This window comes from Diuraphis noxia, unplaced genomic scaffold (genome assembly GCF_037042655.1).
Source record: "Diuraphis noxia isolate RWA-SAM2 unplaced genomic scaffold, SU_Dnox_SAM2 contig0003, whole genome shotgun sequence".
Classification (NCBI taxonomy): Eukaryota; Metazoa; Arthropoda; class Insecta; order Hemiptera; family Aphididae; genus Diuraphis; species Diuraphis noxia.
In genome coordinates, this window is record NW_028301713.1 from 52,147,129 (window position 1) to 52,168,477 (window position 21,349).

General features: G+C 27.7%; 1 protein-coding gene across 1 annotated transcript in view; it reads left to right on the forward strand.

The window, feature by feature from the left end:
• Positions 1 to 1,920: 1,920 nt before the first annotated feature.
• The window catches only part of LOC107173365 (uncharacterized), a 45,462-nt gene continuing 26,033 nt past the window's right edge, over positions 1,921 to 21,349 (forward strand). Inside the window, exons 1-2 of the mRNA XM_015523880.2 lie at positions 1,921 to 2,577; positions 16,106 to 16,224. Coding sequence (XP_015379366.2) covers positions 2,365 to 2,577; positions 16,106 to 16,224 — 332 coding nt within the window. The 5' untranslated portion in view covers positions 1,921 to 2,364. The remainder of the gene's footprint in view (positions 2,578 to 16,105; positions 16,225 to 21,349) is intronic.

Consider the following 21,349-nt stretch of genomic DNA (forward strand, 5'->3'; position numbering starts at 1 on the left):
TATAAAAACAAATTTTTTTTTGAGATCTACAGCAGGTGATGCCCACGGAAAAGCTGTGACCTGTAGTTCTCTATACCTTGCCATGACGGTGACATTTGAATTAGCTGATGGTATCGAATAGCAAATCCTCAATGGACCGTTAAATTGGATCCCGAAAAATATATAATTTAATTGACTTCCAAAAACATAACATAATTTTCGTCAACTGTGCAACGTCTTCGAATTAGGAAAAAGCCGGGAGGAAACGAAGCGAAAGTTATTCAACGTCCATATAGTGAAATTGTGAAAAACGTCATTGGAAATTTCGAGGGGGGGGGGGGTGTAGGGTTATAAAAGTGTCCAAACACCATTCATGACATTTAGATCGGTATATAAAAATAGTAAATCGGGCACATGTACACAGCAAAATAAACAATAAAGATGGGTATTAAGTAGGTACTACAGACTAGGCACAATCTGCAAGTCTGTCATAGAAGCATGTGATGTTATTTAGTCAGTGTTTAAAATTATATGGTATAAACAAATACTCGTTTCATATGTGCCTAAGTTCCTAACATGTTAATTGATAAATAATTTTCGAATGCATGTCGAAATGCACGCACCTTATTTAGCTTATTATATTAATTCCCTTCTATATATTGCACTTGGTTTTTAAATAATTTAGGAGTATTAATATATTATATAATATAAAAATAAGAGTAATTAATATGGAAAAATTAGAATGGGTGGAGGGTGTGTGTAAAAATGTGAAAATAAAATATTGGTATTAAAGTATAATAGTATTATTGATTTAAGAGGTAGGTATGCATAAATAAATAATAATATACTTTTTAAAGAACAGGGATTTCGTCTTCCTCGTCATCCCTCAGGTTAAGCACTAGATATAATAATAAGGTATATACATAGAGAAAAACTGATGGTCACATAATCAAAGCAGTGGCGTATTTAGGAATTTTTGATGGAGACGATCCAACTAATTTTCGTAAAACATTGAAGTTGGGGGCTACGCTACCTTAGGAGGGAGGGAGCCAAATCCTCAACATCACACTGAAAACTCATTTTGATATTAATAATTATTTATTTTTCGTCATAAATAATTCATAATATAAAACAGTATTTATAATATAAACTCTAATCTTCTAGGACATCTATAATTGATGTATATCACAATGAATGGACATTATTGCTATTTTATAGTCTCTAATATGTAGAGTTATGAATGGTAGGGGGGTTCATAGCACCCCCCCCCCCCTGTTAACACCCCAATGAATCAAAAGGCTGTTTCGAAATCAAATGTAACGTCGTAGCTTTATATCATAAACCTATACTATTTGATATACAATAATATTATAAAAGGTTCACGCCTTTTGTAACCACTTGAAATAGATAAATCCGCTAAACACGAGTAAAACCAAAACATAGAACAGCCGTCGAAATATCGCAGCAGTAATCGTCGTTAACAACAACAACAACAGCAGCAACAACAACAACAACAACAACTACAATTATTGCAGTCACCGTTATTAAACTATTATCATATTTGTACTGCACCTATATACAATGTAAAATTTGTATGACGTATAGTTCCAAGTCACCGTCATAACGTCCGCTTTCGTACCGCCGTGATCCAACGAGGCGAGTTAACGACGGAGCCGCCGCGGCGTACTGAAACGGCTTAATTCGAGTTTTCGCCACCCCACGCCACCGCCGCCTCCACCGGTGGTATAACGTGCTACTCCGACCCGCGCGCTACTACTACCGCCCCGCACATCGGATGGGTCGCGTGCATGTGGGTGCAGCATCAGCGGGTCGACCTTGGGCTAGCGGGTGAGCGCGAGGGTGTCGTCCGCGGCGTGCGCGGGTCGCCCGTGGCAACGCGTCGGTAAGATGCGCCGCCGACCGTGTGCTCTCTGCTCCGCACGCAGCAGTACGCGCGACGGCCCGACCGCGGAAAAGCCCATCATCCCGACGATAGTCCGGCCGCGCCGGAAAAGCGCGTTTCCCGATAGTCGCAGTCGGCACAGTACCCACCGCGGTGGCCAACTTTTCCGTCGTCTGGTCGTACGCCGCCGAACAACGCGACCGCGTAACAATAACAATTAAAATATTAAAACAATATTATATAGTCACCACCGTCGCACTGGACTTTGTGCGTATAATCTTGTCATCGCCGTAGGTGGTCGCACGAGACTGCGGAGCGATAGACGGCAACAATTATAGCACCATAACAATATTGTTATCGGTTTTTGATCGATTTTTCGAATTTTTTCCCGCATCGAAAATCCAATTTCGAAGTTTGACGAAAATATATTTCTCATACGGAGACGAGACCGCGGTGCGGCCGCTCTCATAGTACGTCTGGAGATGAAGGATTCCGATGACTGTTGCGGGACCACAGTTTTCGGCTGTTTTCCGGGAGCGAGGCGCAAAAATAAACAGTCAAAGGCGAAATCGCCGGCGCCGGTACAACAGCACTTGCAGGGGGACAGCCCGGGCGGCTCTGTGCAGGCGTTCTACCGGCAAAACCGTGGAAAGTCGTGCCGGAAAATCATGCGGTTCAACGGATATCCGAACAAAGTAAGTCACCTGTTTTCCACCCGTTTGTGGAATAAGTTATTTTCAATTAAATCATATAATGCATATTAATCGTGTTACACTGCAACGTTCACGTGAAGTAGTCGCATTAACATTTTCGGCTGCACTCTGACCGCGAAAATATGCGACCCTATACGCGTGCGATGGTGACGATAACATTATCATAAATCGAAATTCGATTTTAATTCTTCATCGTCGGAGCAACGATTAACCATTTGCTATGTGTTATTTATCGACCACTCGATACCAATGCTATAACTTATAAATTATAATTTAATAATAATTGTAATGATATAATATATGTATACAATATTAAGTCACAAAATTTCACGATTAAATTATTATGATATCAAAATTACAATGTTTCATACGTCATTTTTTAAACTCAATAAAATAAATTTAAATAATTTCTATTTAAACTTCACCAACACTGTTACGGACCACGCGCATTCCATATCAGATTAAAACTGGTTTTGTAGTTCTATACATTTCATTGTTTTAAATCATTTTTAAGCTTCATTATCACCATAAAAAAGATAAGTTAATTAGACTTGAAAAACGTTGTAAGAAACTATTAGTTAACTAAATCTATAGGAATTTATAAAAAAAATTTCGACTGAGTTTAAGACTACTGCAGTAAGTATTGTAATTTGTAAAAATAGATATTTGAATCTTTTCAACCAGTATTAATTTATTAGGATACCTACTATGTTGCATGTAATCAATGATTCCGAGTGATGATCGATTTACTGAAAAATTAAAATTAACTGTAGATTTACATTTTATAATGGAAACATAAAAAAAACTTTCGAAATGTGTTCAATTTTCCAATAAAGTAAAATTGTTTGAGCTTTTTTTTGGTGTAAAAATCTTAATTTATAGTTCATAACATTTTTTCCGTTCATTTAAATTTATAATTATAGCCATATATTTACTATAAATGTATAGTGTTTTTAACTTGTTTTTTTTTAAGTATGCATTATTTATTATTAAATAGATTTTTACCAAATTAATTTATCATGTCATAGCAGCTTATAATTAATGATTCAAAAAAGTATAAAACATTCTAATCTATTTGAGTCTAAATATCTAATGGTATTAACTTCACATTATACACTTTTGCATTTGAATAATATAAAATATTCTTCCTGATGATATGTAAAAGTTATAATCTTATATTCATGATAGTATGTAGAGTAAAAATAGGTTAACGTTTTTTTTTTAAATTTGAAATATATTTAACATGAGGGTTTACATTGATATTAGTCCCAAGGTTATGGAATCTTATAAAAATAAAAATATGTTTTGAGGTTTTACATGATCCTACTTGAATAGTCATATGAATGTTTGAAAAGTGCCAGGGGCGAACGCAGGGGGGTTTTTGAGGGTTTAAATTATCTGACCTATAAATGTATTACTAATAAAATTTCAAAACAATTTAAATAAGTTATTAGTTATTAAAAAGTTTCCCTTCTCCTAGGGTTTGTAAATTAATGTATACAGTAAAATTACCATTAAAATGTATGATAAATATGACAGTATGTTATAAGTGTTATAACTTATTAATAACTGATCGACATCGGTGTCTGCCAATTCGATGATGTACGTAATGTAGACAAATGATGAGTGTAATTACCGTCTATTGGAAATTCATTGATATAATGGCAAAAAAACGATACGTATAGATCTTGTTTTATAATTTAAAATGAATTGACAAATTTTAATAATTAATTATTAATCTATGATAAGTAATATGTATATGTATAATGTATATAGTATAAGTGCCTAAAATAAATAGGAAAAGTGTAATACAGTATGAATAATACGATATTTATGAATATCTACTTTAAATTTTTTCAACCCTCCCCCCTCCCCCCGAATTTTTTTCTAGCGTTCGCCCCTGAAAGGTATACATAAAAAATAAATTAATACTTCCGGGTTTCCAACCCATGTAATTTTGTTAATAGTTATGAGTTTATGACTTATGACTTTTAAATATAAATATAGGTACGTATTTTAAGTAGCTTCAAGTAAATCGAGTGCATGAATCCGACGATTTTCAATGAAACTGTTAAAAGCTCATAGTTATTCAAATAATTTTAATTTATTTGTTTATTCTTCAATGATTGTTTGAAGGTTTGTATTTATGCATTAATAGGCATATAACGAACTATTAAAGAATTGCTTTAAAATAATTTTTTGACGTGAATCACGTCTTGCAAATTTAACAACTTTTATTTTTTTGTTAGAAATTCCACAATAGATTTTTTAAAACAAATTGATAAATTAACATTTTATTTTTTCAAGATTAAAAATTGAACTGCCAAACTCACATAATTTTACCCTGTTTATTATTTATTCACTTAAGCATAATTTTCTTCAATAAAGAAAACTCTTGAAGAATATTATTTTGTATTAGGGAGCATGAAAGGAACAAAAATACATGACTTTACTCAATAAAGTATGACTTAAAATATACACTTGAGTGTTAAGGTCATTTAATTTCCCTTTTATTGTAATATCAAAAACTTATATATATATAAATAACAAATACCTATTGTTCCTTAGTAAACTTCATTAATCATTTTAAAAGTTTGCTTAATAAATGAGTATTTATGAATTTAACTAAAAATAAACGTTTTTAAAAAAAATGTATGCAAATTAAAATATGATTTATTTAATACTGTAAAAATATAATATATAATATTAATAGACCATTTTAGATATTACGTACCTATCATATATGACATGTTTGAAAGTATTGAGTAAAGAAAATATTATTATGTCAATATACGTATTATAACACTATAGTAGCTAATAACTATATCATTTTCATGTTATATTATATAATAATATTGTTTTCTTAGACAGCATCCCATACAGTTATCGACTGACGACTATTGTCCTCTTTTATTGTTGTTTGCAGCAAGCTGGAACATGATATTATATAGATTTTTTTTTCTTCTCATATTTAGTATATCGACTACCGAAGGGAATACGGTTTGTCTTAATCAATAATAAACTTAAACAGAGAATCCGAAAATATTTTTAAGCTATTTGAAGAAATTATTTTATTTGATGAAACTCACTAATTAATTGTTTGTTCAAAGATAGATTTTCGAGCGAGACGCTTGGTTGTTTATTGAAAAAAAAAAACGTGAAAAGTAAAATAAAAACGATAAAACACATTTCTCGAATAAATATTTAAGCCCTACTTAACCTAAATATTCTATTGTCTAGGCGTTTTTTTAATTCATAACACTGCTGGTATACGCGTCTATACCTCTGTGCTTTTCTGTGATCACATTTGCTGTTACCCTGCGAATAAACAGTATAGTTTTATTATCATTCTGCAGCTCGTTCTGCGGCGATAACAATAAAAATATACTGCCTATATAGTATGTATATATATATTTATAATATATCATCTAATGCACACATGATAATAATAATAATAACAATAAAAATACTATTTTCTACTGAGGTGTACGATTGTGCGTCTTGTCTCGACCACCAACTCGGTCACCACGGCGCCTGAAAAAGGAATATCAATTTTTTGAAAGTGTAGTAAAATTTTCTGGAATATATTATACATTTATTATGTATATGGGGTGAACGCATGACTTTACAGTTGCTGCAGTGCTGCATCGTAGGGGCACAAACGAAAAGCCATTTCTTAGCCACCGTTTCCCTATACGCTGTCACATACGTGACAACCCTTTTTTGTTTTTACTTTCAGCACACTGAAATTGGATATATGATATCCAACATGTAGCGCATTGTCTCTGCTGCAGTGTATATTTTATTGTTTCGTGCACAGTAATAGGTCCGATACCCTCCAAAATTGCTACACACACGCTCACACAACATACACCCCGGAAGGCATGACGAACTAGATGTAAAAAACAAAACGTGTTAGAAAAAGACAAAAAAATAACACCCTCGATAGGCCTTAGGGGTCGATAGTCCGTTCCCCTATCTACCGACCATCGCGATATCGCGCGATATCGTCGTCGTTATCCATGGCACATATTTATGCACTGTGGGTAGGATTTTGTTTAAAAGATCCGCCGAGAGGAGAATGTTACATAAATTTCAGCGACCCCATATATATATATATATATATATATATATTTACTTTTAGGTATGCTTATTAATGGTATATACATGGTATATGGGGATGACGCATTACCGCACGTATAGAGTATAGTGTCGTTCATTATACACTCTGCAGCAATGTTAAATTAGATTTGCATAACATTTCCTATGATCCGAAATTGTTATAGAGTACCGGAAAAAAAATTACCCCATCTCATCATCTACTACAAGGTAATTTAATGATCGTTTGTAAAATTTAAGTGGATGATATTTTAGATTTTCGATGAAGTACCTATATAAAATCGTAGTTATATGCAAGGAATGTTTTTGTTTTACAATGTTGTACATTTTTAGATTTCGAACGTAATGAGGAATGTATTATCAGTATAACAAAGGTATACTTGTTTTCTTTTAGGGTTTTCAGTTGGTTAGTTTTGTCTATTATCATTTTTTTGTGCTTCAAAAGTTTCAAGTAGCATTCCGCAGCTTAACGATATTGACAATTTAATATCTTGTAAGCAAATCCTTTGGAGAAGTGATTTTTCTCATTTACACCAACATAGTTTTCAAATACTATAAAATCGCATGTTCTTACTGAAAATATTGCAGTCATAAATTATCAATCATTAACTATCTGAATCTAATTATAATGAAAAAAGTAATAAAATATAATAATCCGAGTATAATAATTAATAACGATTTAGAATATTTAAATATTTAAGTATTTAAAATAATTAAGATTGACTGAATAAATTACTATAAACCTAATATTAAAAATTATTTATTCTACACAAAATATTAAAAAGTATTGCTTGAAAAATATGGGTTTTTAATAAGATAAAATGATAAATCAATAACTTTACTATAGTATTAGGTATTAAAAAGGATTATAAATATATTTCTTCAGAACTATAATCACAAACTAAAACCATAGTACCTAATTTTAAACTTATAAATGTTTTTAATTATCAACCCATCGTGCTATAATATAATATACATGACTACGAGTACAAGTACGAGGTTACTGTTTTGTCGCATATATAAGAAATGTGTGTTTGGATTCCCTAGGGGGGTATGTGGACAAACTTATGCGACAAATGATAACGGTTTTTCATGGGTGACATTTTCAATTATATTCAGAGAGACCACTGAAAAGTCTCTTGGGTTTTTATTCACCTGACCAGACGCTTTTTTTTTAATACAAAAATATATTTATACCTAACGTTTAAAAAAAATGTAAGAGGTAAAAAAATTGTTTAGAGAATTTTCTATCTGTCGTTGTCCCTAGTGGTTACAGGCCGTAAATTGGAAAGCTAATTCAAATTGAATGGAACCATTGAAATCAAAAATTGCTTTTATTCAAGTACCTACCACCTAGTATATCGAGTGGTTTTCGATTAGTTTTTTTACTTCTTATTATATACCACATGATATATTATATAGGTACCTTCTAAATTTGAATGATAGGGTTTTAAGGGTGTTATATGAATTTAGTCGAAATTAAAGTTACTGAATTTTTAGATTTGAAAACACAAACACAAAAGTCCGTATAATTTAAATAATAATTTATCGACTAAAATTTTAACATCCGACAACTTTCAAATATCCGATGCTATAAATATACTTTCAAACCAACAAAAAAACATCATTATTGAATATATATTATCTTCTTTTAACCATACAGGTTTTTAATTTAATTGTATATTCTTCTTTTATTGTATCTTCTTATTTTTTTTCTTTTAAGTAACCTCAATATTATATATTTATATCAAATAATTGTTGAAATTAATTGTAATCACAAATTTTAAATAATAAAACAAAATCCTAACATATTTAACTTTTATTCTCCATTATCATAAATGGGTAAACAGGCTACTAGCTAGTAGCCACTAAGTAATCAAAAAAATAATGTTTTAGAAATGTGTATTATTGTTGGTGTTTTATAAATCAAAAGTTAGATGGATAAGAAAAAATATAGAAATTAGGTCATTGAAAAAATATATGTGGTTTCTACAAAACTCGCAATTTCAGAATTATAAATTAGGTAGGTAACTATATTTTTTCATTTCAAAGAAAAATTCTCAAAATAATATATCAATGGGATTTCATTTCTCATTTCAACAAATACATTTAATGAAAAACTCTCATTTTGAAGGTACTACTGTACTAGTATATAAAATACTTTGGGGTTATATTTTTTAATATTGGATGTATATTATTATAACTACAATATATTTCTTTACAATGTTTTGATTTTTTTTTTTTACGGATATACCCAAAATAAAACGTAAACGAAAAAATAATATGACTAAAAATCAATTAACATTACATTTTGTATATGTGTTTATATTTAAATTCTTAGTACAAGTTCAGTTTTTTAAATTTATTTAAAGATTAAAATGCTAATGAATATACATATTTTTATTAAATTAAGTTTTGTAAAGTATTAACAAAAATAAAAAAAGTAAAATGTATGTATATCATCTTAATATGGATATTTCTCCGTATCGTAACTCATAATAAGGCAATTTTTAAAAAGGCGGCTAAATAGATAATTCTATGCTATACATTAAGTGTCTAAAGACTAGTCGCTTTAATGTATTGGATTTGGGTTTGTTAAATTTGAATTCAATGATATAAAATAATTATTATTGTAGGTAATTATACAAAAAACGATTCTTAGCGAAAACGGCTTATCGGATATAACGTTGGCATATTTTATTATATTACAGGCTTTATAACTATAGTGGGTTAGATTCTTTTTTGTCAAAAAAATTGCATTTGAAAATTCTATTGTATATTTAAAGTATGTAATTTTTCCAAAATTATAACTTCAAATAGCTTTAAAATAAACTGTGTTTATATATTTTTTAAATTTATTAGCTATAGAAAAAAACTTCTTAAATCCATGTTCTACATTTTCAATTCTGAGCTATAGAAGTTGAACATTTTATAAGTTTTTAACTACCAACAAAATAATTTGGAAATTTCAATAAATGTTTTCAACATTTGAACTATAAATACTTATAAGAAGAACAATAAAATAAAATATCTAATAACCTTAGTTGTTGAGGCTTTAAAGTAATAAAAAAAAAAAAAAAAAAAATATTTTCGATCATACAATTTAAAGAACAATGCTTTTAGACGGTAGTCATAGAAACAAAATAATTTAAGTAACTGGGCATGATATAAAATAATCGTATTTATAAGTTATACACAGTATAATGATCTTTTTTTTTTTTTTTTTTTTTTTATTCAAAAACAATCTGTACAACAAGCACATTTAGTAATTTTGATATAGAATATATACATAGTTTATTTAAAAAAAAAAAAAAAAAAAAAAAAAAAAATATATATATATATAATAATATGTATTATATCTCATATACAATTATTATAAATTCGTAATTATAAGAATTTTATCGATATCAGTAAACTTAATTCATATTTATTTCTACTAAAATATTAGTTTTAATGACTGAACATTTAAAAAATAAAATGTCTAGATGCTAATTTAAAATCATTATATTATATGCACAATGTAAAAATGTATAACAAAGATCAGTCATTTTTAAATTGTATACAAATCAAAAATTATTTCGTATAATACCATAAGTACTATGGTTTAGAGAGAAAATTTAAATTTTAAAAATAGAACTTGATGGTATACCTACATTCATATCACCATCAATCAGTTTTAAAAGTCTGACATTGAAAAAGTATACCTTACAGTATACGGTACGAATGAAAACGTTAAATAAAATAGTAATACTTAATGTCATGTGTATTGTGCATGCGCGATAGCTTAAACAACGTCTGGGGTTCAACCATCCCCTTTCGAGAGCATTCCAATCTCCACGAGACAACTTTGGTGAATAACTGCGGTGACTGTTGTGTTAATTGCCTTTTTCTTTATCACAAAGTGTGTAACGAAAAGCACAAACGTTTTTTGTTATAATAATGCGTTTTATCTGCGTGCATCTCGTGGGCCAATTTTATTTCAGCTGTGGGAATTGGGAATTCTTTTCGGGGCTTGGGTTAAGATTTAATTTCGGTAACACACGCGAATCCGATGAGCTGTCTCGTTACTAATGATAATGCCACCACAATATAATAATCATAATGATAATTATAATGATGATGATAATGATATTACTAATAATAATTATAGTCACGATGATGATGATAATGACGACGAAGACGATGATAATGATAACAACATCACCACGCGTATATACGATACCGGTATTTTATATATTATTATACGCCATAAACTCATAAATAATTCCATTTCAAAGGCGACACTATGAGCGCGCAAAAGTAATTTATTTATACCGAAGAGTTCATATTCCCGAAGAGCACCAGAGCTGCGCTGGCCATATAATCCGTGACAATGACAAATCGCACGTGTAAAGCAAAAGTAGTTGTTGTACTCATCTGGAATTCGCTGTCAGAAATATGTTTTTAAATGGCTTATGTCTTATATATTATTATTATGTTTGAGCTCGGTGACAAATACGCTTTTCGGAGCTTTCTCGATTGTAGCGTAATAATTGTTATTACAACTCACGTTACTAGATACATATACTTATGACACTTTTTTCATATTAAATTCTCATATTGCAGAACGATTTATATTACAAACCTAGATACATTGTTTGTTTTGTAAGATAAGCATAATATTTTTTTTTCTTATTTTTCACATTTTTACACGAAGATTCAAAAAAATTACTCACTCATGAGTGAAACTTTCATCAATACAATTATAATTTATTATAATATTTTGATGGTCGAAATTGATACACAGATCTTACTATAATAATATGTGTATATGAAGTACAGCGACAGTATATCAAACTATATTCATATTTAATTCATTTATAATCACTGGTGAATTACCTACACATATTATTTATTATATTTCGTATTACGAGTAATAAATACGATGGTAAAATTCACGTTGGGTGGCCCAGTACTATATAACTACTATAGGGTGGTCGTGATTTCTATTTTTATTTAACTCAGAAACTGTGAAGATAATCGTGGATTAAAAACGACTTTGCAGAGCTTATATATTTTAAGCGATTTCACTGCATGATGCAATATCACATTACATTATTAAACTTTAAATGTCTTAATCGATATATAATACTCTTTAAATTTTTTTAGATTTGCTTAAAAAAAATATTCTCGAACTTTTTTCACGTATACCTAGGTACTTCTTATTTATTTCATGATCTTTGAATCATATATAATTTACCAAAAATGAATAATTATATAATTATTCCACATCGTAATAGATTTTAAACAATAATAATGTGTAAAATTAATAATTTAAGTACATTTAACAGTATATTAAATACATATTTACAAACAAAAAATAGTATGAGATTTGTGACAGACATTGGTGAACATTTTAATTTTTAGTTTGCCAGAGGTAAAATTTTGGTTTTAATTAATTAAATATTATTAATGTAGTCTACGTCTGATGATAATTCTATTATTACCAAAATATCTACTAAAAATAAAACTGCAAATTGTACTCGAAGAAAATGCGGTGAATCGACTGCCTTGATTAAGTTGATTAACAAAACTGAAAACTGATAATACCTAAATATTATATTTGTTCATTATTCATTTTTAAATATATTAAAAAAAAATTTTGCAAATTGAAAATTTGTAATAGTTATGTACAATTATTTATGTCTACTGTCTAGTGTTTACGAATAACTATCAACTAAAATACTTAAATACCTATATTAAGGCGTTGAAGTATTCAAAATATTTTTAACCAATATAAAAGTGCAACGGTTTTTTTCAGCGTGAAACTTTTTAAAAGCTCTTATAAAACCATTGTGCTCGAAAAATTATTGTTCTGCGTAAAAATGAATTGTAAATATTAGAGCTGTAATAAAAACCACTCTCACTATAATTCTGAATATTCAATATAGTGCTGCATATTTACATAATTTCTGTAGGTAAAAATATATAAATTTATGTGAATCGTCATTTTCATTTTTAAATTAATACCACGTCAATTATAACAAAGTTTTATTTAAATACAGTAATTACACAATACTATATAGTAAAAGAGTCATAAAAATAATACCTAGATTAATAGCAATAACAAATATAAATAAATATTACTTTTGTTACGGTTACCTAAGTATAAATTGAATTAATTAGTAATTTATAGTGATATCTGGTACCTAAGTATTATCATAAAAATAGCGTTTACTTATGTTTAATTAATTAATTATTTATTAAATTGTGTATATTTTTACTAAAATTATTATTCAAGGCTTCAACTACGTGATTATTGGCCGTTGGTTATATTATTTGCATTTCAATACAAATTGTGTATTACGCACTTACAACAGTTACAACACTTACAAACTTCAGTGAACATGAAATCGAAAACTTCGTGTATATCTCATGTTTATATTCAATTTAACTTGAACTATACAATCATGACGTATAATGTATACTAATTAATGATATTAGAATTCATTGTCATTATTAAATGAATTTGACGTTTGCTTGAATATTTAACTGTCAATATTTAAATCTTTTTTGTACAGGTATTTAGCATTTATCGAATAAAACATAAATACCTAGCTGAAAAAAATAAGAACGAAAATGAAAATATTAAAAATTGTCTTATTTTGCTTAGATGTTATTTTTAAAACACTTTTTATTTGCTTTAAGTTGTTTGGAGGCAAAACAAAGTTTTTCTAGAATTCATAAATCAGGATTATATACCTACCAACATTTACTCGAATTAACGCTCACCCTAACATTAAATTAAGGGACCAATATACCTGGCTTTCTTATGTAATATATATATGAACTTTGAAAATAAAATTTTTTTAATATGTATGATGAATTTATTGTTTTATTTTATTAAAATACTTATGTTATTCTTTATACATGTATATATAATATATAAATCAACACCTTTAATATTTTAATGTGAAAAGTAGAAGGGAAAGAAGTTATAATTTATCGATTTAATGTAAATTATACTTGCATATGTAATTATAAATTCTAATGAAGCACATAGTTCTATATACGTATTAGCACGTTTTTTTTTTATTGTTTCCTAGTTTAAAACATTATGTTAGGCATTTAAAAATATGTTTGTCGTGGAGGGTTATTAATTATTTTGTGTTGATAAGTTAGGCGGTTCAAACGCCAACTAACCGCATGATAATGAAAACTGTGACTACAATACATGAACTTCTCGGCTATAAAATCAATTAGAATTTCTCAGACCATTATATGAATAATAATTCAGAACATGCACGCGCTGTAATTAGTGCTACGATACGTCTTTCCAAATATTTTTTCTATAATCTACTTTTGTACTTAAGTATGTTAAAAATAGACGCTGTTTTTTTCTTCATAATAATCGATTAACTCACGATTGGATTAATATTATATTACATACCACCATTATACGTATTTCAAATTTTTATATATCTGTGTATTCGTTTATATAGTGAGCACATTTTATATTGGATTCCTGTAAAACCTTTCATGACTCTGCGCTAGATGGGACGAGACAATAAATATATGTTTAAGATTTTTTTTTTTTACCTGCATTATTATTATTATTATTATTTCTACCCTTATACTACGGAGGCTGCGTGTAGCCGCAAACCTCAGTACAAATCGGATATTTGATAATTTCAAGTTGGAACAAATCGGGTGGAAAAGATTTCCATCTCCGTCACGACTGTCGACGAATGTTACATCTAGTCATATCGCCTTGGGCCTGTGCCGTGCATAACATTATTTCCTTTCACGTTCCTAATTGCAAATCAGCCAGTTCCGGCGGAAACTCCAATTTTGTATTATATTTTCCCCGTATTATTATTATTATTATTATTATTTATTTCGTTATTACTTATTTTTTATACTTGCGGGGTTATCTTATATGTTTATTATTCTTTCGTTTATATTATGGTTCATCTTAAATCTTAAGTATCGTGACTCCATTTTTCTTGTGTGCGGTGTAATATGGTTTAGTAGTCAATGTGAAGCTAAAACGATTCGTCTTCTTTTAAATCTCCGATGGCACCAACCATTCGATCCGACCGGAAAATAACAAACTTTTTAAACGAACTGCGAAAGTTTTTTTTTTAGGCCTAATGTAAGTGTCGTCTGATCCCCATTTTGCTCTACTAATATATTATTATATATCCCTATATTTGTACTACCGACGAGCTCTTGAAGCAATTTTCTACGAATTCAACACAAGAAATCTGGTCTACCACTTTATAGTTTCCTAAATCAAGATAAACTGCGCTGGGAAAATACGACTTTTGAAAGTAATGTCTTCGACTTTTAACAATTTTAGGTGTAAAAGATAGGTGACTCCAACAGTATTACGCAACACAGATTGACATTGTTTTTAGTGATTTGTTATTGTTATTTTCGCATTCACACAGCACATTATTTACCGTCAGCTTCCTTTTATTCTTTTTGGGTATAGTATCTAAAATTTAATATAACATAAAATGTAACATTAAATACGAATAACACTCATTTAACTAAGTGTGATTAATATTTAAAATTAAATTACCAATCGATTAAATTAAAATCAAATGCGGTTAAACAAACAAAATATTTTCTTACAAATTTTCCTTTTTCTGTATTATGTCTTCGTGTGAATTATTATTTATTATTATGTGGATGGGTAGTGTATTATTTTAATATGATTTAAAAATGTGTACATTTTTGTCAACTGTAACGTATAAGAGTGCAGTTGTTGTAATAACTTTGTTTAAAATAAATTTTTTTATGTAGGTACTTACACTATTTTATAAGATACAATAATATAATATTATATTAGGTTCTTTAACATGGCGAAACTTTTACTTAAAAAACACTAAAAAAGTTGTTGGTTCCCAAATTTCGCTAGTAATTAACATTCAAACTCTGCTTTAAGACTTAAATATTATAATTTATAATCTTTTACATAGACTTTAGTCAAACTACGTAAATATTGAAACTTCTGATAATTATTTTAATTTATAATCTCTGTATATTATCACTGAATAGTGAATATAATATTCTTCTTTATACGAAATGAAAATGTTTATTGGTCGAATTAACTGCTCGTACTATGAAACCTAAATGTTGACAGATTAATAAACGTTTAAAAATATACGGTAGAATAGAACAAAATTATTTCAAATTATAATGGACGAATGTGAATATTAATTTGTATTATCCGAGCTCAGATTTACAAGAAATGTCGTATATGACTTGTGGAGTTAAACATTTTCTATTTTCCAAGAAATACTTTTAAACATACATCACAGTCATCACTACAGTTGAAATCACAACTTATTCCTATAATATATATATATATATATTTTACTAATTATTGTTTTTAATTGTATAGGTTCTTCTTTATCCAGAAGAAGGATGGGCAAGAAGTGCAGTTTCGAGTTATTGGACCCTTACGCCAACTTGGTGGAACCGTAGCAAATGTAAAGTCGTAGAAGTCACAGGAACTAGGAAGTAAGAATATATCATTTTATGATAAAAATTAATATAATTATATTGCGTACGAATAAAACACACATCATCATCATATCAAACATTATGACATTGGTACATAACGAGTTACATTTTGAACTTTAGGGCAAGTCAATAAAATGGCTTCCAATGATTTTATATATTATTATTTAATAAGTATATTATATGTTTTGAAATACCTATTTGCTTAAAATCAAGACATTATAATTATATTTAAATGTAATCGGTTAGCATTTATTACATTACGATAAATATGATTACTATCGAGTGAGGAAGCAGCCAAATTAACAGCACCTCCGAATTTTAGTAGCTATATAGGTATTACAGTTAAGTAAACGAGAATAAAGCACTTTATTCTCGATATGCTTGTAGATTTATCGCTGAGAGTAAAAATATAATAAGAGAAAATCTAAAAATTTGTGCGTGTGATAAAAATTTGTTTTGAAATATCTATTATAGTTTTAGCAACTAGTTTTATATTAATCGTGGAAATTATAACTTTTAAGCTATACCACACAAACTACTGTAAATTAGATTTTGTGAAAAAGTTATTTTTATTTTTTTAATTCTTGTATACTACCGTAGCGTAGTTTTAAACGTTAAAAATTGGTTCACGAATACTTTTACTTAGGTGCTGTTTGATTTTTATAAATTATTTTAATGGTAAGTATAAATATTTGATATGATAACTATAATTATGGAGTACATCTTAGTAAATACCATAGCTTGTATATGGCGCCGTGTATGCTTAGGTCGGTCGTGCATTCAACGAACCATCGCAGAATATTATGCGTGGACCATAATACTTTCATTTGGAGAAGCGTATCATGTTTTATTTTCAATTCGAAACGTTAAACTTTTGATAAACAAACGAAAAAATATAATAAACCGAAAAATTTAATCCGATTTGCAGTGTAGAGTTTCTTTAACAAGATGACTCCGGTGTATTATTTGTCTAACGTAATGCAATTTAAGGTGTTATACTCCACAAAGCTCGTTTAGTATTCCAAACGGCATTTTGTAAAGTTGAACGGGTGCGCCGAAGAATAGATGGGTTCTTCTTCTTATTTTACTTCTATCACCATCGTCGTCGTACACCTAAACTCAAATTTCATACTAATACCTAATTTTACACATCGCAGATTTTTGTTTTAAAACCATGTTCGCATACTTACCACGTTATAACTCATGATATCACATCGATATATATCACAAGGTAATATTATGACATTGTGAACGGCCTACGGGTATTTACAGTGCTTAAAATAAATGTCCCGCAGAATAATGACATGTATATTATATTCCACATCATTACATTTATATTCTTGACATGCGTTGTACTGCGAGAAAATTTGAATTTCCATAATTTGGGATGGGGAATAAAATTAATGTAAGATATAATGGTGAATAATGTCAAAATAAATTGCTTGGTTAGATTTATTTTCATTACTCAAAAGTGAAAAGGGAAATTAAATTTGAGATTAAATTATTTTATTTAAGTTCCCATATAATATTGGATATTGGGTTTTCAATAATGTTTGAACAAGTAATTTTTCAACGCTTCCAGTATTTAAAAAAACATTTTTACGTAAACGAAGCTCTGTTAAGAAATATTTTTGATTATGATTATATAATAATGGTGTCAATCTAAAAATAATAATTAATAAATACCTAATTTGTACCGTGACGTCAATGATCTAATGCAATTACACAATCATTGCAATCATTGTATTCATACTTAGAGTTAATTATTATTTATTTGTATACTCATTTTTATAGGGTACCTAATACTATATATTTGATTTATCCTTGCTTTATTGAAAATAACTGTTTTTGAAATAATGAAAGTGTTTTAAAGTTTAATGGTACGTGACATAAACTAATAAATCAATAACATATAACACCTATATCATAATAATATTATAATAATAAATAATAATTTAACATAATATTCAAAGTTTTCTGCAAAAAAATTTACATTTTTCGTATTATGTGTAATACTAATAAGTAATAGAATAATATATTATAATTATATTAATAATGTTTTCATTAAAAAAATAGTAAATATATATCAATTATCTTGAGAAACTGTGTCTGATTTGTTGTTTTTCTTGTTTTTATATGCATCAAAAATTAATTCAAATTTAGCTTACCCATGACAGTGACCTAGGAACTCAATGTGAGGTAAATCTATATTCAAAATGTACTATATGGCAAATTGGCTCAGATTTATTTATTTTTTGCCAAACCTTAACTTACGTAAACTAATTTGATACAATTAATTTATACACAAAATATTTCTATTATAATTTTAATAAATATCAATTGAAGCAAAGGTACTTTTTGTATAAAATATATCTCAAGAATTAAAGAATGACTTATAATTTTTGATTGTTTTAAATGTTGTATAATACATTTCGATCTCATAACTAGTCTGAAGTTTTGAAATAATAAGTTGCAAAAGACGCCATAGTAACTTTTATGTATATACATTATAGTCTTGTATTGATTAAAAAAAGTTAAAAAAACATTGGAAAATTAAATTCGAATACAATGCTACATTGATTTTTAAAATAATTTATTATTTTTAATACATTTTTGAATTTCTCATTTTTACTAATCAAATAAAACTTGGTATTTAATTAAAATATATATGAATGTCATCGAGAATATTATCATGATATTATATTATCTTTAGTATACTTAGTGTGTATAGCATAATGTACATCGTAAAATATTATCCACTTATAAAATTAACTTATAAGAAAAGCTAGATTTAATTAATTTCACTCGGAAAGTACTTTACTGTTGGAATAGATTAGGTACTCGAGCAGTTGTATAGGACTACAATTTAATACGAAGGCCACAGTTATACCCTCATTTTCGGGGCACAACATAGGCAATAACAATACATAATAACAATACGTCCTCTCTAGTTTGTGCCTTGAAATTATTTTGCATTAGCATTTAATATGATATTAGATATTATGTCCTATTTCACATTCAATTTGCAATATCATTAAATACTACAAGATACAGACTATAGCAGAGAGTGTATGTATCAGATATCTGTAAAGCATTCGTTGCTATTTTACATAATATTATTTTATACAGTATTTAATAATTTTATTAATATTTAATAAGAACATTAGGTACGTGTTTTATATTTTCATTCGGTATAATTGTACTTACCAATAATTACAGTGAATTTTGTTACCTTAGATACTGTTTTTGAAAATAAAACCCATAATATACCTAGTTTTAAAACTTAGTTTAATAAAAATGTTTGATCTCGATGATAAAAATAAAATAATATTAGGACTTAAATTCAGAGCATCATTCAACATCGATAATGAAATTGTGATACTATTATTGTGTCAAGTTTAAATAAGGAACAATAAATCTACTCAAAATCACCTAATTATGCATCAATATTTTGCAACAATATGAATTTTATTAAGATTTTTAGTAACTATTTATTAAATATATAACCGAAAAAATACTAAATAGTAGTATTTGAACTTACAGAAATATATTTTATGATCGGATGTTAACATACTTAAAATAAATTCCCGTTATTACTTTTAGTGTAATAAATTCATCATGTGAAAAACGTAAACTACCAAATCACATATACTTTCAATATAAATAATTTTTTTAAAGTTTGAAATATGTTTCCATCAATAACTGACTAAGAACTGCTATCCCTTGCACTCTACATCAAAAATTCAATTTTACAAAAAAATAAAAATGTTTTTATGCTCTTCTATCTATGATATACCATAGCCATCGATATATATCGGTCTCTATTTTTTGAATAAAACATATTTTGTTGTTCTTACTTAAAGGAAAACATTTTTAACAACGTAAGTAAAAACTATAAAAACATATTATTATTTATGAATTGTGTCTTTGAGAATTATTGTAAAATTTAATGAATAGACATGGTTTATAAATTATAATTGATATTCCCACAAGTTTTGTTATGTAATTAAAATCAATAGCTGTTTAACGTAATTTATATCTAAAAAGTTTAGTTTAAAGATTACACGTAAATTTAATCAGCAATATTACATTTTTTTCAACCAGCGATTTATAAAATAATTAATTACATTAAAATCAGTATTAATAATAACAACGAATTATTGAAAGAATAGTATTTAAAAAAAAAAAAATAATTAATGTTCAATAATATTTCTTTAGACGCAAATTCTATGCTATACTTTATAAATTTATATAATCATCATCTAATTAATTTTTAATATAAAGAAATATTATTCAAACCATAAATATTATAAAAATCAATAGTTTGAATTCAGATGTTCAGAATAATCTTACAAAAGAGTTCAGTAGGTGAAAAAAAAAAAAAAGACTTATCGTGGGATTTGTAGGACTTAAATATTATATAAATAGAAACATAAATTAATTTTTTTTAGTTCTCATTAGTGGAAAATTATTTGAAATAATTAATAAATATCTGAAATTAAGTAATTTGAATTAAGTGTTTTGTATTTAAAAGTATGAAGATTAAAAATTAAATATCGAGTTTTAGATACTTATTTATTAATTATTAAATTTAATGATAACAGTTATTTAAAATATCCTGAGTGTATTTCACTAAATATTTTGCAGTTTATGCGTTTAAGCAGTAAAATGTAATATTATTATATTTTTTAATGTCAACATTTTGTATAAATTTTCATTTATATTTTATTTTTCTCATTAATAATTATTTATTTCGAATATTACATTCTTAAATTTTTTTACATGTGAAATATATTTGTTATCTGCAGTTATCACTGAAAAAAGTGAAAACAAAATACTCTTAACATATTTTTAAAAACGTTGACACTTTTTATATTTTATAAAATATGTTTTATAGATTCTATAATTTGATCAAACAAACACATATAAAACATGATATAAAATTGTCATGGTAACATTTGAAAAGCGTTAAACAATAATATGATTTCCTATATTATGCTGCATATAGGTAATGGAAACGTATAGGGGAACAAAGTATCTGAATAGCCATTAGCTATGTTTTTTAAGCTTTGTCTGCATACATACACCCGGTGGACTTTTGAAGCGAATATTGCATTATCAT